This window comes from Camelina sativa, chromosome 6 (genome assembly GCF_000633955.1).
Source record: "Camelina sativa cultivar DH55 chromosome 6, Cs, whole genome shotgun sequence".
Taxonomy (NCBI): Eukaryota; Viridiplantae; Streptophyta; class Magnoliopsida; order Brassicales; family Brassicaceae; genus Camelina; species Camelina sativa.
The window spans coordinates 1,400,080-1,418,170 of NC_025690.1; the positions used below are offsets into that span (position 1 = coordinate 1,400,080).

Sequence of the window (18,091 nt, forward strand, 5' to 3'; positions counted from 1 at the left end):
TATATATTATATTGATCTTTGCAGATTTATCAATTGGATCACAAAACAAAATAGTCTTTTTAAATAGATTTGATAGACTTACAAAACAAAATAGACTTTATAAATGGATAATTATATTGATCTTTAAATATTATATTGATCTTTATAAATTATTAAAAATGATACATGAATATGTGAGATAATGAGAGACATAATAGATAATTAGATATGGATCATTTCAACTTTATGATCTTATTGTGTGGTGAATATTGTAAGGAAGTATGAAAATAATGACTTATAAGATGTTAATATAAAATAGAAAATGGAGATAAACATTTTAAAAGATTAAAATAAATATATAAGATATACATATCATACAAACTCTAAAACTAAGCTTTTACAATGATATTTGATTTGATTTTTTATAACCCATACAACAACAAAAAAAAAAAAAAATACAAAACAAAACAAAACAAAACAAAAAAGAGATTTGAGAGTAGTGGAAGAAGATGAGAGAATGAAAGAGTGATAGACTAAGAGAATAAGATAATGAGTATTTATAGGAAGAGAAATGATGATAAATTATATTTAGAAAAATGAGAGTTACAATTCTAATTTTTTGTTTTGTTTTAATACAATTGATTAATACAACTTAGTGGAGAAATAAAGTTAATGCATAATTTATAGGAGGGATTTATATGATTTCAGTTTTATATTATGTGAGTTAAATGTGTGAAAATTAATTGTTTTTAAATTTGTGTTTTAATATAAATATTTTTTTGTTATAATTGCATTGCCAAGTGGACCAATAAGGAGAGAGTGAAACCTTACTTTTATATATATGATTTAATTAGAGGAGTTACAATTATAATTTATATTGTGTTGGAATGAAATGAATGGTCAAATAAAATAGTCAATTCATAATTTATGTAATTTCAGTTACAATTTAGTAATAAAATGTGGATTTAAAGTATAGATTAATGTACATTATTACATTTTTATTTAATTTAAAATAATAATTAATTTTAAAAAACTTAAATGCTAAATGGACCAATAAGGAGAGAGTGAAACCTTACTTTTATATATATGATTTTAATTGATTTGTGTATATATATTTACATGATTTGATTGTTTGATACATATATTGAGTATAGTTTACACTAAATTTTACATAAATATAATTGGTAGGTTTGATTGTTTATATATGGCAGCAAATTAGTTATTTTTTTGGGTTTTTGAAATGTTCATTAGATATAGTTATTATTCAGTATTCACAATAAAATCTTGTTAAGGCAAACATTTTTTTTCAAAAGAGTGGATGAAGAGAACAAACTCCACGTTGTTGAAAATTCCTAAAATATATATTAAAATTAATTTACATAATTATTATCTAATATTATCTTTTCTTTATAGAGAAATTTTATTGATAAGGTTTTGTATTTACGTAATATCTACATATATATAATTAAAATGAAAATTAAATAAACAAAATAATAAGCAAAATATATGTAAAATATAAGTAAAATATTTTTATATGTGTGTAACATATAAAATATGCGTTCACATGTCATACCATCTCTTAAAATTTAATAGAATGACCTATGTCAAAAATAATGAAATAACATTGGATTTTATGGAAATTTTACTTTATTATATAATTTGTTTTCCTTGTATTATATTATGGAGGACATTGTTGGCAACTACATCCACTTTCTCTCTTCAGAAGTAGAGATATAGTAACCATGTGGCCCATTCGAAGACCTGGTTACTATATTTAACATTCTTGCTTTTGGTAAGAGTCGTTTTGTACGTTCTTTTTCCAATTTAATATTTCTACATTTGTACTCTTGTAGAAAAAATTAAAGAATTAAAATAAGAACTAACCATAAAATCATATGTGTAACTATGGAAATGTTATATATTTGAGTCTTGTATAAATGTTGGTGTTCCATGGTCATTGGGACATACTTGCTTATCTTAGGAAAATATGACTTTTCTTCTCATGCATGTAATATACAAATTCAACCTTCTGACTAATTTTTGGTCTTCTGGTATGCAGATGAACTCTCTGAGATGCAGTTCCACCCAATACACAACATTTTGGTTTTGTCAATTACACGTTAATTAAAAGAGAATTCCAAAATTAGTTGCCCAAATCGGAAGGAAAAAGTTTACAAATGAAGTTTCAGAGATAAGAGATCTCTAAGAACGAGAGAGGCAATTCGCTTTCATATTTGACACACGTGGAATCCTAGACAGGACAAAGAGTGAAAATGAATTCTTGAGCGAACAGAGATCATCCATACACAATATTTTTTTAATAAATTTTATAGATAATATTTAAAATGAAAACCAAATCTTATTAGTTCATAAAATATTAGCCTATTTTTGCAATAACAAATAGATAAAATTTAAAACTTGAGAACAAATCTTATACTTTCAGAAAATTCGGCCTATATTTGCAATAATATTTTTTTGGGCCTAATTGTGTAATTAAAATTTTCAAAAAACTCCGAGGACTCGGATGCCAAATACAAAAGTGTATTAGAAACTTCGAGGCCCGCCGAAGTATTTGTTTGGATCCATGGGCCTTGGAGATATTGCTATAATCACTGGTGGTTGTGATACATGTAGGGCCTGGATCCCCCACTAGCAGGCACAGATCCTCCATCAAAAACCCATTATGAAAGGAGGAGTGACATGTTTCACCCGAAGTGCCAGAAGGAAAAAATCTCGAGAAGAGGCACAGCGAAACTTGCGAGGAGCCGAAGTGTTCGGAAAGTTAGCAAGCCCCGAGGGACCGGAAAAGCAAAGTAAACAAGACGGAGAACTCGAAGATGGACATTAGATGAGAAGGCACAAAGAAGATCAAGTCAGTTCACAACCCAAACGTTATGCAATAAATGCAGGTAGTCATATACACCATTTGGTGGGAGAGAAACAACACGCTCCATAACAACATCACCACACCACCACACATGCTGTTCAAGGTGCTGGATAGAGGGGTTAGAGACGCGATCCTTGCAAGGAGCCACAGGAAACTCTTCAAGCACCTTCTGAGAGACTGGCTAAAGTTTGTGTAATGTTGATTTCAGTTTAAGACAATATCTTCTTAATGTGATAGCCCTTGATTTTTTTTTTTTTTTGGCAAGACCTATCGGTTGTGTAAAGTTATTGTAGCTACTACAATTCATTTTCTTTAATGAAAATTCACAAATTTTCAAAAAAAAAAAAATGTGGAATCAATGTGGACACATTTATGATTAAATGCCTAAGCTAATTGATTGTTTTAGTATAAATACAAAACTTTGTACTCCCAAAAGAGGAGGTATTGGAACACATTACCTACATATAATACAATTCATTTTCTTTCTGGTTTTTTTTTAAAAAAACATTTTCATTCTTTTGTATCTCCAAGATATCTGATCTCTCTTTGACCACTATAATCATTGAGTGTGGGATCAGACATCCACATTTTGGCGCTGTTTGTGGGTACTAAAGTTCCCATAAGCACCTCGGAAGCTCGCTTATCTAAGGCTTGTTGTTTAGTCATATTTGTTAGGTTTTTGAGATCTATTTAGGATAAGTTTTAGGGTCCTCATGTATCAAATGCAATATGTTCTCTAGTGAAATAGAGTTTTGCAGGTTGCTAGACCTGTTTGGTGAGAAGTCGATATCTATGAAGATACATGGATGATTATGCGTCAAAAGGAACCTGAAGTGAAATCAACCCCGAATGGTACGCATCCAACACCAATCGAGATCAAAATTAAGAACATGACACCATTTGACGTTTGCTTGCACAGATCGGTTAGGTTTAGAAAAAAACTTATTATCTCTTGTTACATCACCTCTCACTTGTATATAAATAGGGAGTGTAAATTGCGAGATTTATTAGGGAAGCAAGATGTGTATCTTGCAGACCAAATAATATGGACCGTAAAGTCCGTTAATGAAGTGAAGCCCAACCCGAAGAATAGTCTAGATCTTTATATTATTTCTTGTGCAAGCTATTCATTATGTGTTTAGAAAAGTTTACATTACACGGTATTAGCAATATGTCAAAGCTAATCACTATATATATGTATGCCTTAATCTTATGAAACAGATCTCATTAATCTATTCTATTTATATAATATTTGACATGGTAGCATAACAGGCGATCCTGTGGATCTAAACGTTTTCTAAATTTCGCTCTGATAACTTTGTGATCTTAACGATCATAAAAGGTGATGACGTTGAAGATGATGGTGAGGGAGACGACATAGATGATGTCTGTGAAGCAAAGGATGCTTTGACGTCCACATGATTGTTTCATAACTATTTCTTTATTATTATAAGTTAACGTTTTGGTTTTATTCTTAGTTCTTGGGTTGGTTTAGCACAAGTATTGATGAGATTTTTTTAATTTTTTTAAGGGTTTGGGTTTTCACAAATAGTTGTTTATATTTATGGAATTTATTCTTGAGTCTAGAATACATATTTCTTATATTTTTTTTAGTTTCCTTTATTACGGGGGAGTTTGGAGTTTATTGGAACGCTCATGTTTAGGTTATTATTAGTCTGATTTGTGGACTGTCCTAGATAAGGGCAATTGTCCGTGGAGTTGCAGGAGTTGCGCCCACAGGATGTTATTATAACTGAAGACGAGCTGAAGTTCCATCCCTCTTCTCAAGATTGAAGTTTATACTTTATAACCTGAGGATTTTATTGACATGATTTGTCCATCCTCGACATAATGTCCACGACATAGGTGTTCTGCTTTATGGTTTCATAGTTTGTGTTTGCGTTTCGCATCACACCTTTGTCGTGCGGGAGAGTATTAGGAAAGCAAGATGTGTATCTTGCGGACCAAATAATATGGACCGTAAAGTCACTTAATGAAGTGAAGCTCAATCCGAAGAATAGTCTAGATCTTTATATTACTTCTTGTGCAAGCTATTTCCTTATGTGTTTAGGAAAGTTTACATTACACGGTATTAGCAATATGTCAAAGCTAATCACTATATATATGTATGCCTTAATCTTATGAAACAGATCTATTAAACTATTCTATTTCTATAATATTTTGACAAGATTCAATGTTGTAAATAGTTTTAGGGTTTTTATTATTTTCTTTATGTTTTTAGTGAAAACCTAGATCCGTGATGATCTATATTCCGCCTCTTGGCTGCAAGGATCCCAACCTTAGGGGTGCTAATCAAGATATATGTGTATCTATATTAACATTTGACCGCAGTTGTAGTAAATAAGGCTTAAAGTTTAAAGTTATTTACAAAGAATACCATTGTAATTAAGACCTTAACAAAAATCGAATAAAGCAAAAATCAGGATAATCTTTCCATATCCACCCGAAAATCTTGAGTCTGGTATTACATTCCCAAAATTATCTTGATCTTCAATGCTATTTAAACAAAGCAAACAACATTTAATATTTTAAGATTATAGAAATTAGGGCTGCAAATGGTTGTAGTTTTCAACAAGGTTGAATGAGTTGAACGTACTTTTCAACCTTGTTCAGCCAAAAATTCACCATTTAACATAAATATGTTTTCAACCTACATTTATTGGGTCCCACCCTGTGGCGGGAAAATAACACTTTTTGGCTGAAAATTGTTCAACTACAAAATAGGAGATATACAGATTGAACCGGATGGAAACTAAAAAAAAATATATTTATTCAATTTATATATTTGAATTAATATTTTTGGCTTTTAAAAAAAATCATTTAACAAAACAATCATGGAATCTAGATTGTTATTTCGATAATCTAGAGGAAAGTCAAAGATTGTGAGTTTAAAAAACTGTTTTTAAATTATATTTAATTATTATATATATATATATATATTTGTAATATATATATATTTTGAAATATGTAACAAACGAATCGTTCACTTATATTTTTTTGTTTGCAAATTTTTCACATTATTTAATGTTCAATATTAAAATAAATAATTTAAATTAGCATTATTTGTTACAAATAAAAGATATTCTAGTACACAAAATCAGCTGAATTTAAACTCTTTTGAATAATTTCTATTTTTATTGATTAAAATTGAAACTAAAATCAGATCCTATATATACATCACTCATCACGATCTATCTTTAGAAAAAATAATTATAAGCTAAACACCTTTTTCATAAACAATCATAGCCATGAGTAATTATATGAAGATCGTCCGCGATCAAATTACTGAGCAAATATGGTGTGCAAGTCAACGTAGTTTTCGTCAGCAACTTTAGATTTTATTTTATGGAATATTTTGTGGTAAAATATTTATTTCCAAATAAAAATTAATAATATATTAATCATAAAAAAAATATTTTTTATATTTAAATATATATAATTTCAGAAACTATTATAGATATATTATTAATATTATATTTTTATATTCAGCTATTCAACTTAATGGTCACCATTTAGCATACTAATTTATTTCTCTGCAGTTTATTCAGCTCATTCAGTTTCTTCGGCTCATTTTGATGGTTCAGCTCATTTTTATTCAGCCCATCATTATTCAACCTATTAAGTTGGTTCAGTTTGTTAATCACCATTTGCAGCCTAAAATATCTTAATTACATCTTTGATTTTGATTATATGGGAACTGGAAATTATAGAATTAGTAGCAAATGGAAACCAATATACTCGCATAATCATTGGTATATTACTCGCATATTCCATATAAGCTTTCTAAATCTTATTCAAACATTCCGAAATTGTGAGATCTTGAAAATATTATCTACTTTCTCGACAAGTTTATCGCTAATCACTCACCTACAACCCTAGGATCTCCTTATAAGTCTATAAATACTGCTCATTCACCACAACTCATAACACCAAAAAAATGAAACACACAAGCAGAAAATCTTAACTATTATCATTGCTGCTTTGTTTACCTCTCTAAAGAAAATCATATATAAGACTTTCATAAGAAACAAAGAATTATATTTCAACCATTCAGTCACATTCAAATCCAGGTCTAACACTAGACACTCTCAACATATAATTCTATTACATCAGGTGTATATTTTCTTACGTAACTATGTGACTTTCAATTTCGAGCTTCTGTTCTGACTTCTGAGACATAATCAAGTCTCGAATTTGTTAATACGATCTGGTAAATAAACCTTCATAGTGTACAATCTATCTCCCATTGTCTTCGATGAATATACAAATAACATCTCTTCCGTAATTGCTCATTCTATATATTATTTTTTTTGGACAAACTAAGCTTTATATTAATCTCTTATAACAAACTAAGCTTTATATTAGTCAAAACATGAGCAAACACAACACTTAATCCACATGTATATCCTAAATAGTACTACGACCGAGTGGGTATAGACACAAAATATTAAGGCCGTTAAAAAATTGTCCTCACGGTTAAGTCTATGCGGATTACGTCAGCGGTTTGGCATGTCGTCCCAAAATCCACAAATATATGATTAAAATAAATATATTATATATAAAGAATATTTTTACATAGTTATCTGTGAGAAAATTTAATGTATAGCAATTAACATATTTACAAAATACCAATATTATAAGTTATTGTTTTTGTTGCTACTAAATTTTTAAAGAATACTTAATATAAATTTAGACCGGGAATATGTTTGGGAATAACTTTAACGACCGCGGTCTTAGCGAGTTGACCCGCTGCCGTCCAAGAAAAAAATATGGACCAACCTGTTTGACACCTATAAATACATAATTATTATAAACAAACAAGTACAACTTAATAATATAAAAGGATATTAATACCAGTTCTATAACAAAATAAATCGACATGCAATATATCATAGATTAAATCGCAGAATTAACAATGAAAATACAACTATACAATCTTAAACATCAAATAAAACATATAAAATTAACTAACAATTACTACTTGAAAATATTAATAAATTTAGTAAAAATATAATCTCACGATGTACCGCGAGTTAATATTTAGTAATATTAAAAAGTTGTGCAAGGATCCCAATATTAGGGGTGCTAATTAAGCAATCTTTAGATAAAATTAAAGAGTTTTATTTCTTCTTCGAGATTTGCTTATGTATGACCTTAATGTAAGTGTATAATACTTGATGAGTATTCCATTGATCACAAGAGTATATTTCCTTTGCTTCTAGCATGATCTATACAGAAGATATACGACTAAGGATATTCTAGGAACCAAATCTATGAGACGTATCCTAACTAACACTCTCCCCCCCCATTCAGAACGGGAGGAGGTCGGAAGTTCAGGCTGGTTCGAAAATTGGTGAACAATGGAGAGGGTAGTCCCTTGGTGAAGATGTCTGCATACTGTAACGAGGATGGTACATGAAGAACACGAATGTGACCAAGGGCTACTTTTTCACGGACAAAGTGACTATCAATCTCCACATGTTTGGTCCCGCTGATGTTGTACCGGATTGGTGGAGAGGTAAACCGCAGAGACATTGTCACANATTATTTCTTATATTTAAATATATATAATTTCAGAAACTATTATAGATATATTATTAATATTATATTTTTATATTCAGCTATTCAACTTAATGGTCACCATTTAGCATACTAATTTATTTCTCTGCAGTTTATTCAGCTCATTCAGTTTCTTCGGCTCATTTTGATGGTTCAGCTCATTTTTATTCAGCCCATCATTATTCAACCTATTAAGTTGGTTCAGTTTGTTAATCACCATTTGCAGCCTAAAATATCTTAATTACATCTTTGATTTTGATTATATGGGAACTGGAAATTATAGAATTAGTAGCAAATGGAAACCAATATACTCGCATAATCATTGGTATATTACTCGCATATTCCATATAAGCTTTCTAAATCTTATTCAAACATTCCGAAATTGTGAGATCTTGAAAATATTATCTACTTTCTCGACAAGTTTATCGCTAATCACTCACCTACAACCCTAGGATCTCCTTATAAGTCTATAAATACTGCTCATTCACCACAACTCATAACACCAAAAAAATGAAACACACAAGCAGAAAATCTTAACTATTATCATTGCTGCTTTGTTTACCTCTCTAAAGAAAATCATATATAAGACTTTCATAAGAAACAAAGAATTATATTTCAACCATTCAGTCACATTCAAATCCAGGTCTAACACTAGACACTCTCAACATATAATTCTATTACATCAGGTGTATATTTTCTTACGTAACTATGTGACTTTCAATTTCGAGCTTCTGTTCTGACTTCTGAGACATAATCAAGTCTCGAATTTGTTAATACGATCTGGTAAATAAACCTTCATAGTGTACAATCTATCTCCCATTGTCTTCGATGAATATACAAATAACATCTCTTCCGTAATTGCTCATTCTATATATTATTTTTTTTGGACAAACTAAGCTTTATATTAATCTCTTATAACAAACTAAGCTTTATATTAGTCAAAACATGAGCAAACACAACACTTAATCCACATGTATATCCTAAATAGTACTACGACCGAGTGGGTATAGACACAAAATATTAAGGCCGTTAAAAAATTGTCCTCACGGTTAAGTCTATGCGGATTACGTCAGCGGTTTGGCATGTCGTCCCAAAATCCACAAATATATGATTAAAATAAATATATTATATATAAAGAATATTTTTACATAGTTATCTGTGAGAAAATTTAATGTATAGCAATTAACATATTTACAAAATACCAATATTATAAGTTATTGTTTTTGTTGCTACTAAATTTTTAAAGAATACTTAATATAAATTTAGACCGGGAATATGTTTGGGAATAACTTTAACGACCGCGGTCTTAGCGAGTTGACCCGCTGCCGTCCAAGAAAAAAATATGGACCAACCTGTTTGACACCTATAAATACATAATTATTATAAACAAACAAGTACAACTTAATAATATAAAAGGATATTAATACCAGTTCTATAACAAAATAAATCGACATGCAATATATCATAGATTAAATCGCAGAATTAACAATGAAAATACAACTATACAATCTTAAACATCAAATAAAACATATAAAATTAACTAACAATTACTACTTGAAAATATTAATAAATTTAGTAAAAATATAATCTCACGATGTACCGCGAGTTAATATTTAGTAATATTAAAAAGTTGTGCAAGGATCCCAATATTAGGGGTGCTAATTAAGCAATCTTTAGATAAAATTAAAGAGTTTTATTTCTTCTTCGAGATTTGCTTATGTATGACCTTAATGTAAGTGTATAATACTTGATGAGTATTCCATTGATCACAAGAGTATATTTCCTTTGCTTCTAGCATGATCTATACAGAAGATATACGACTAAGGATATTCTAGGAACCAAATCTATGAGACGTATCCTAACTAACACTCTCCCCCCCCATTCAGAACGGGAGGAGGTCGGAAGTTCAGGCTGGTTCGAAAATTGGTGAACAATGGAGAGGGTAGTCCCTTGGTGAAGATGTCTGCATACTGTAACGAGGATGGTACATGAAGAACACGAATGTGACCAAGGGCTACTTTTTCACGGACAAAGTGACTATCAATCTCCACATGTTTGGTCCCGCTGATGTTGTACCGGATTGGTGGAGAGGTAAACCGCAGAGACATTGTCACAATAGACCAGTGTTGCCTTGTGAGGGGACAACCAAGATCGAGGAAGAGATTACGGAGCCAAGTTGTCTCTGCAACAGCATTGTCGACACCGCGATACTCTGCTTCAGCACTGGAGCGGGAGACGGTATGTTGACGCTTAGAAGACAAGAAGATAAGGTTGTCACCAAGGAACACCGCATAGCCGGATGTGGAGCGCCCTGAGTTGGGGCAGCCAGCCCAGACTGCATCAGAGTAAGCAACGAGGTATATTGTTGAAGACTTGTGAATTTGAAGACCATGAGAGATGGTGCCTTTGATGTAGCATAAGATCCGTTTTAGAGCAGTGAAATGATTCTTCTGTGGGTCATGCATAAACAAGCATACTTGCTGAACGGCAAACGCAATGTCGAAGCGTGTAAATGTCAAATACTGCAAGGAACCTGCAAGGCTGCGATAGAGAGATGGGTCAGAGACCGGAGGATTAACCGTAGCCTCAAGCTTGTTGGTTGTATCAACTGGAGTATTGCATGGATTGCAGTTTGTCATGGAGGCACGGTTGAGGATGTCAGCAGCAAAGTTCTGTTGGCTGAGAAGAAGATCGACTTTGTTGTACTTGACGACAATACGGAGGAAGTGATGAAGTCCCGAGATCAGTGAGATCAAACGTAGCAGCAAGATGAGAGACAATCTTGTCAAATAAGACCGGCGATGAGGCTGTGAGGATAATGTCGTCGACATACAATAAAAGATAAGCCCTAGTAGCACGAGAACCATAAAGGAAAAGAGAGTTATCGCAGAGGTTTTGTCGAAAACCGACCTGTCGAGCTACTAAAGTAAACCAAGTATACCAAGCCCGGGAGGCCTGCTTTAAGCCATAGAGTGACCGTCGGAACAAGCACACATGGTCGGGTTTAGAATTGTCGATGAAACCAGGTGGTTGATGCATGTAGACGGTCTCTTTAAGGTCACCGTGTAAGAAGGCGTTCTTGACATCAAGCTGACGAATAGGCTAGTCTTTGGCAAGGGCTACATGAAGAACGTATGGTCGCTGGTTTAACCACGAGGCTAAAGTAAATTAGGCCAATTTACTTTATGCTTCCCGTCCACTCCATCAGCCACACACCATTGTGTTGGTATCAACTTCTCGAATGCTAAGTGAGGGCTCAACCATCTGAGAGCTACATTCCCATTGTTGTCGATCGGTAACATGTTACTATCTTATTTAGAGTCTTTTACTTGCATAATCTGCGTCTCTTTTGCACAGATTTGCGAAATACAATGTCTGATTTATTTACAGATAAATTTATCTAATAGTCCGTTGGATGGTCAACGAGATTAAAAAATAATAATAAAAAATGATAAGTTCTCAAATAGAAGTTTTCAGAATTGGTACATGTGTTTCTTCGAGTTTGATTTAAGTGAACTTCTTAAACTATTCAAATCCATAAACGAATTTGACACTGATGTGAATATACATATAAAACAGCAAAACTTGAGGAACAAAGAGATCCTAATCTCTAGTTGTTGCGTCTCCTTAACCTTTTATAAGCAGCAACTAGTACAGTAGTTATGCCTCTTTTGGTATATCGGCAGTGAATTGTGTGTAAACTTACTAAGTTTCTATCTTGGCTCATACACAATGTCAATTAGGTTACTCTTTCATCTTTCATCTCCTTCAAATTGTAGAAAACTATCTTCACTCAATGAATCTAGCAGGAGGTGAAGGAGGCGATTAATCTACGCGATGGTGGAAAAGCTTAGTTAATGCTCGACGTTCACAGTCCTGAAATGAAAACAAGGTTGATCAATACAACATTTTTTTATGATCTAAGACCCCTTTATGATTATGTACTCATAATTTGAAACCGTGAGGTAAACCAATCTCTATTTTACCTTGAACATGTTCAGGCGTAAAGGTCCATCTGGATTCAGTCTCTGAAGTTTTAGGTATGTGTATGCAAAACTCAACTGATCCCGTGAGGTAAACCGATCAACTTCATTGAACCAAAGGCAGGCGAAGAGGTTTGACATTGGCGTATGGGCTCTTACAATAAAAGAACCTTCAGGTACATCTAACAACAACAACAAGACATCACACTCAAGAAACATTAACAAACAAAACGAGTAAATGTGTATGGTGAGCGAGAAGCTAATGATTGATTGATTACTTACAACTTGGAAGAGGAGAATTAGGATCTGAAGGGTCAAATTTCTTAAGTCCATCTGACTGGTAGAACATAAACTGTTCATCAATGGCCGAGTGGTTGTACTTGTTCAGCCGTTTGTTCTGTAACACCTCATCCCAAACACAGTGCCGGTCATAATGGTTGGAGATTGCGAATTCTGATTTTGTTCTCCATAAGAAGAAGTCAATTATAAGCATAGGATCTGTAGTGAGTCTCATCTTACTGTCTAACCAAATGGAATACCTGAAACAAGAAATGAGGGATAAGTAAAAAAAGATTGTGTCAGTGATTCAAAACTTCAGAGCCTGATTGAGTACTAAGCCAACTAACCTCACCTAGAAGAAGGAAAAAGGCGATGTGACAGAAATTTCGGAACCTTTCCAGTCTTTCGCATGTCAGAATAAGGCAAATTGCTCACAACTACAGTTTTCCACAAACCAACAAATCCTTGCTTATCTGGAACATGCCCTTCACTAGCAAGTTTCGATAGTGTTTGCTCATCCACAAACATCACGAAGCACACATTTCGCTTCGAGAATTCACTGATCTAAAGAAACAAACAAGCAAAATGAGAGCTCCACATGAATGATGAGCCTCCACATATAGTCTTTACTTAATGATAACCGCAACAAATACTAAATACTAATGCATAAGCTAATATCTAGTGTCTATCTACTAAGGGATAAAGTTTATACCTTTTTGCTTGCAGGTCTCCTTAGAAAATCAGAGCTTCCAAAAATGCAAGAAGACACAGAGACTACACAGTTCTTCATGTACGCCCTATCCTTTTCGCTCAAATCAAAACCAGTACCTTGATGAAATGCATTACTCCCTTTGACAAAACCACAGTGAATTGTCTGGTTTACTGCAGAGTAAGATCTCTCTCTTTCCATGAGTGTTTGATGCCCTCCAAACCTAGGCTCATTATACGTCTCAGCCTCTACAAAGCCTAACGAAAACCGCGTGAAATTCAAATAATCCTGAGGCTCAAGTATGTGATCAACAGATTCAGCAAGTGTAACTTCACAAGGCAAATCTGCAATTATATGCAAAAACGCTACCTTATAGATCATCAATAAAAACAACATTAGCTAATTGATTGAAATGAGTAGAGATTAAACAATCCATACGCTTGTTTCTCTTCTTGCTTCCGGGTGGTTTGTCGATGTTGGACTTGTTTAATCCTACATTAATCTCCGATGAAACCAGCAATTGACTTTTCATGTAAGCTGCATCTGTATCAGAATCCAGTTAATAAACAATAGCTTTTTTTGAACACAAAATACAGAGAACTAAGACAAAGTAAGCTTACGGTTTTGCTCAAAATGAGGTAAGAACTCAGAACCTACACCAAAATCCAAGAGTGTTTGATTAACTAATATTCTCCAAAACTGAGAAAACCAAAAAAAGAAAGAGACTTTTTTTCGTAATTAGAAGCTTACCATGAAAGAGTAGCTTGTGGCCAGAGAAGATGCAAGAGAAGAAAAAGAGTGACAGAAAGAAGAAGAAGAAATGTGAGAGCTTCAATTTCACAATCCTACCAAACTTTTTGCCTCTTCGAAGAAGTAAAAAAGAATTATCATTGTGACCAGATGGATTCAGATACGAAGAAGATGATGAAGTAGAAGAAACCACCGTACTTCTTCTCTCCGGTAACATTATCTAATCCCCAAAACACACTGCCAAAGTTCAAACCAAATCAAGTTTTTTACATGTTCAAGATGCAGATTTGGAATCACAAGAGAATTCATGAAATTTTTCAGAGAATCAAAGAACTGAGAGAGAAAAGAACACCAGATTCGAGAAAGGAAACAACAAAAGAACTCTTTACCTGAGATCTCTATCTAGCTCACACCATGAAACCAAACCTGTGTGTGCGGGGTGGGTGGTGGCGATTTAGAGAAAAAACTGTATTTATTTATGTATTGTTCTTCTTTGTTTCTTTCTTTATTACAGTGTTAATTACTTACTTAATTAATAATAATGTCTAAATTGTTTTATTAATTCGTCCCGAAGGCGAAGGCTAAAGAAAAGGTTTTGGTGTTTTTATATCCCACATCGCTCAAGTAAGAATTGCTCGCTCTTGGAATGGGTGTATATAAGGGAAGGTCGATGGATCTAACAAATCATACCTTTCTCGGCCTTTTGGCTAAGATCAAGTGTAGTATCTGTTCTTATCAGTTTAATATCTGATATGTGGGCCATCGGCTCACACGATATTAAGTCTATTTTTTAAGGGAGAAGGCCCGTTAAGATAGCTTGCTATCTGGGCCTTCGCGAGTCGCCCATGCGTTGCACTACTGCACGGGCCTGGCTCAACCCGCCATTAACATAGTCCAATCTTTGCTGTCTGATCATACCAAACTCCAAACTGTGTTTAACATGAATATTAATCAGTACATACCGTTAGGCATTACTACTACACCTGAAAAAGGTCTCTTCTTTGGGAAGTCACATCTTAAGCAAGAGATGTCTCTGTACGCTCAATTTTCTAGATCCCGCGCTGAATTAACATTTGCAGATTTGGTTCCCCAAAAGAATTATGTTATGAGTTTAAAAGTTGGGAGATGCCGACAATAACAAACTTGGATGTCTTTCTTACATGCTGTTGCCATACCAATATCAGAAAACTGCATAAGTTACTGATTTGACTTGGGACAGTTGAACTTTAAATATTGTTACTAGTAGATCAGAGTCAGAGCATTGCGACTCTTACCTATGTGATGAGTGTGTCCTAAAAAGTGCTTTGATTTTCAAGTTATGATATATTCTCATATGATCGTTATTTCCTTCTCTCAACACATAGCTGCAGAAACTATACATTATTTGCTGTGCTGTTAACATTTTGTTGTGAAAACATCATATTGCACCATATGTTTGGGGTTTTTTTTGTATCATTCTCGGTAACAAGCAGACCACATACGACTTTTCTCCTCTCCTGATGCTTCTCGGTAACCCCTTTTCACATTAAGACAGTCAATGTTTCACCACAAACAGTATATGGAAGTAAACTAGAACTACTCTCAGTCATTATTTGTCATGTGGGGATTGGGTTCTCGGTACCTACTTTGCCTTATTCACTTGAGCATAAGAGCAAGCGGTTGCTTTGAATCACGGCCTACCAGGAAGGATGAGTGATTTTTTTTTTTTTTTTGCCTTCTTGCTTTTGTTGTTCATTTCTCCTCCACATGTGGGAAAACTTAAGTAGTTAGATGATTTGATTTCAATTTAATTTTTTATTAGGAAAATAAGTGATGGCTCAATCATACCCCCCATATCTTTTTGACAAGGGATACAATACTTATCTTCAAGATCTGTATATATACTCTTGGTTTCTGAAACCCCATGCTGTATATATTAGCTTTGATATGTCTAGGATCATCATCTTGGTTTCATTTTCTTGACATGTAATTAGCCCTTTTTAGAATTTTGACTTAAGGATCGGAGGAGAAGGTTCAATGGACTGGATAAGATCATTTGTGGGTGTAAATACAATCTTTTCCTTTATGAGTAGGCTACAAAGACATCCATCTTCATTACATTTATTGTCTAAACAAGCACTTTGGTTCTTTCCTCTCACATCACTTCATATTTTCAACAAATTCAATTAAGGTTTTGTCTCTACTTTTATCTCACACACACAATGGCCTTTAGATGTGTTTCTCAGGACCAGATCTTAGATATGTTAGGTAAAACGACATTTTCATTTATTTAAGTTTCCTCATTAATAGCTCTTTCTGTCAAACTCTTTGTACGTTTGATTTAACCCTTTGAGAAGCTAAGACAAAACCCCTATCTCTCTCGTGAGACTGAATCCAATAAAAACCAAAAAAAAGCAAAATTTGGTGGGGGCAATATTTTGGAATTTGTCTACTCATTTTGCAGAATTTCAGATCTGTGTTTTTTCACTGAGAAAAATGTTATCTTCACTCTGTAATCATTTGTCACTCTTTGACTAAATTTCACTAAGGTGCAAGATGACATTGTGATCAAGAACTCAACAAGACATTAGATAAGTTTACAAATCTTTCTCACTCAGTAGAAATTACAGATAAAGAGAGATAAGACATTAAATTCTTTTTACTTTTATGCAATCACTGACTATACAGAAGAGATGACTGTGTATGAGTAATGGAGCTGTTGCTGATCCTTCTTCGTGTTTCGAAACTCTTAGGTTTAGTAGTAGTCTCCATCGGGAATCTTGGAACATAACTCGGTTGTGTCTTGTTCATGCTGCTTCTTCTTTCTAAATCACCAGAAACCCTAACAGATTTATGACTCTTGCAACTCAACAAGAAACCACCGCCTCCGCCGCCGCTGCTACTCGAATTCCGCCTCTGCGGTGCTGATGATTTAGCGGTGATAGGGATTCGAGGAATCTGAGAAGATCGGTTGCTTCTTCTTACAGGACTTGTTGCACATTCCGACATAACAGAGAAATCTGCTGCACTTGCTGTCACTATGCTCCACTCTACGCTTACTTCACTTGGAGCATAACACGTAGGTGAAGCTGGATCACTTCCTTGCCTAGTAAGAAAAGGTTTAGGTTTCCCTGTAAGACTCTCTATCTCGAAAAGATCCGCGCTTGTATCACTCCCTTCACTTTTTTGGTCTTCCTCCTCTGTTCTTGATTCCCATGGACGCAATGCCAGTTTCTGTTGAACAACAATCCTCTTCTTCTCGATATTTATAGGAGATCCAAACACTTCAAGTGACTTCCTCTGCGATAACTCTTCTTGCTTCTGAATCCTGATCAGGTCTGACTTCATATTGGCAGAAGAAGTACTCATCTGATTCTCGATCTCCCTCTTTGTGAAAACAGAGATATTCGGATCAGAGCTTCTCTTCACCGAGATGCTCTCGTCGACATCTACTGAGTCACCATCAGAACATGCGCATTTACACCCCAGATTTGCGAGGAAACTCTTCTTAGTATTACTCACCTTTTGAATCTGACCACTACTGTTGTTCTTCTTCTTCTCCTGCACGGAACTGTTGCAGCTATTCACCAATTTGTTCTGAAGCAACACGCTCTGACTATTCCAGCTTGATTCAGACCGGACACTAGGAGTTCCAGTAGATTTCTTTGCGCTCTGTTTTGAATCGAGGACGATGGTTCTCTCAACTTCAGGGTTTGTCAGAGACAGAGACAGAACACTAGAGCCTTGGTCTGAATCCATGTCTCCATTGAAGTACTTCTCAGCTCCAAATACACCAATCTCTGGTTCTTCAGAAGCTTTCTTCGAAATTTTCTTCTCATCACCAAGCTCCTCTTCTTTTGGTTTCATGCTCACGCTTAGGGTTTTGCTGGGTTCCATGAGCTTCTTGGTTGTGACAACAGCATCTTCCTTGATGCTCAAGTAAGA

At 33.9% G+C, this 18,091-nt stretch overlaps 3 protein-coding genes across 5 annotated transcripts in view; all 3 read right to left on the bottom strand.

Annotated features, from left to right (window-relative positions):
* On the bottom strand, positions 10,309-11,277 carry LOC109133261 (uncharacterized mitochondrial protein AtMg00810-like). Its single transcript, XM_019246247.1, has one exon. The coding sequence runs from the start codon at positions 11,275-11,277 to the stop codon at positions 10,309-10,311; it is 969 nt and encodes a 322-aa protein (XP_019101792.1).
* LOC104790061 lies at positions 11,883-14,779 on the bottom strand. 2 transcript variants are annotated; one of them, XM_010515758.2, is made up of 9 exons: positions 14,557-14,779; positions 14,168-14,404; positions 14,038-14,070; positions 13,856-13,954; positions 13,421-13,761; positions 13,061-13,272; positions 12,712-12,968; positions 12,433-12,611; positions 11,883-12,322 (listed from the first exon to the last, which is right to left on the bottom strand). In XM_010515758.2, the coding sequence occupies exons 2-9, from the start codon at positions 14,382-14,384 to the stop codon at positions 12,272-12,274; spliced, it is 1,389 nt and encodes a 462-aa protein (XP_010514060.1). In that variant the 5' UTR covers positions 14,385-14,404; positions 14,557-14,779; the 3' UTR covers positions 11,883-12,271. The 2 variants fall into 2 exon arrangements, with proteins under 2 accessions (XP_010514060.1, XP_010514059.1); XM_010515757.2 differs by having other exon boundaries at positions 13,856-13,960; positions 14,557-14,778.
* Positions 16,663-18,091, bottom strand: part of LOC104790062 (protein PHYTOCHROME KINASE SUBSTRATE 1-like) — a 2,249-nt gene continuing 820 nt past the window's right edge. The window contains exon 2 of one of the 2 annotated variants that reach the window (XM_019246603.1): positions 16,663-18,069. In XM_019246603.1, the coding sequence (XP_019102148.1) occupies positions 16,820-18,069 (1,250 nt within the window). In that variant the 3' untranslated portion in view covers positions 16,663-16,819. The remainder of the gene's footprint in view (positions 18,070-18,091) is intronic. The other variant, XM_010515760.2, reaches the window with a different exon arrangement.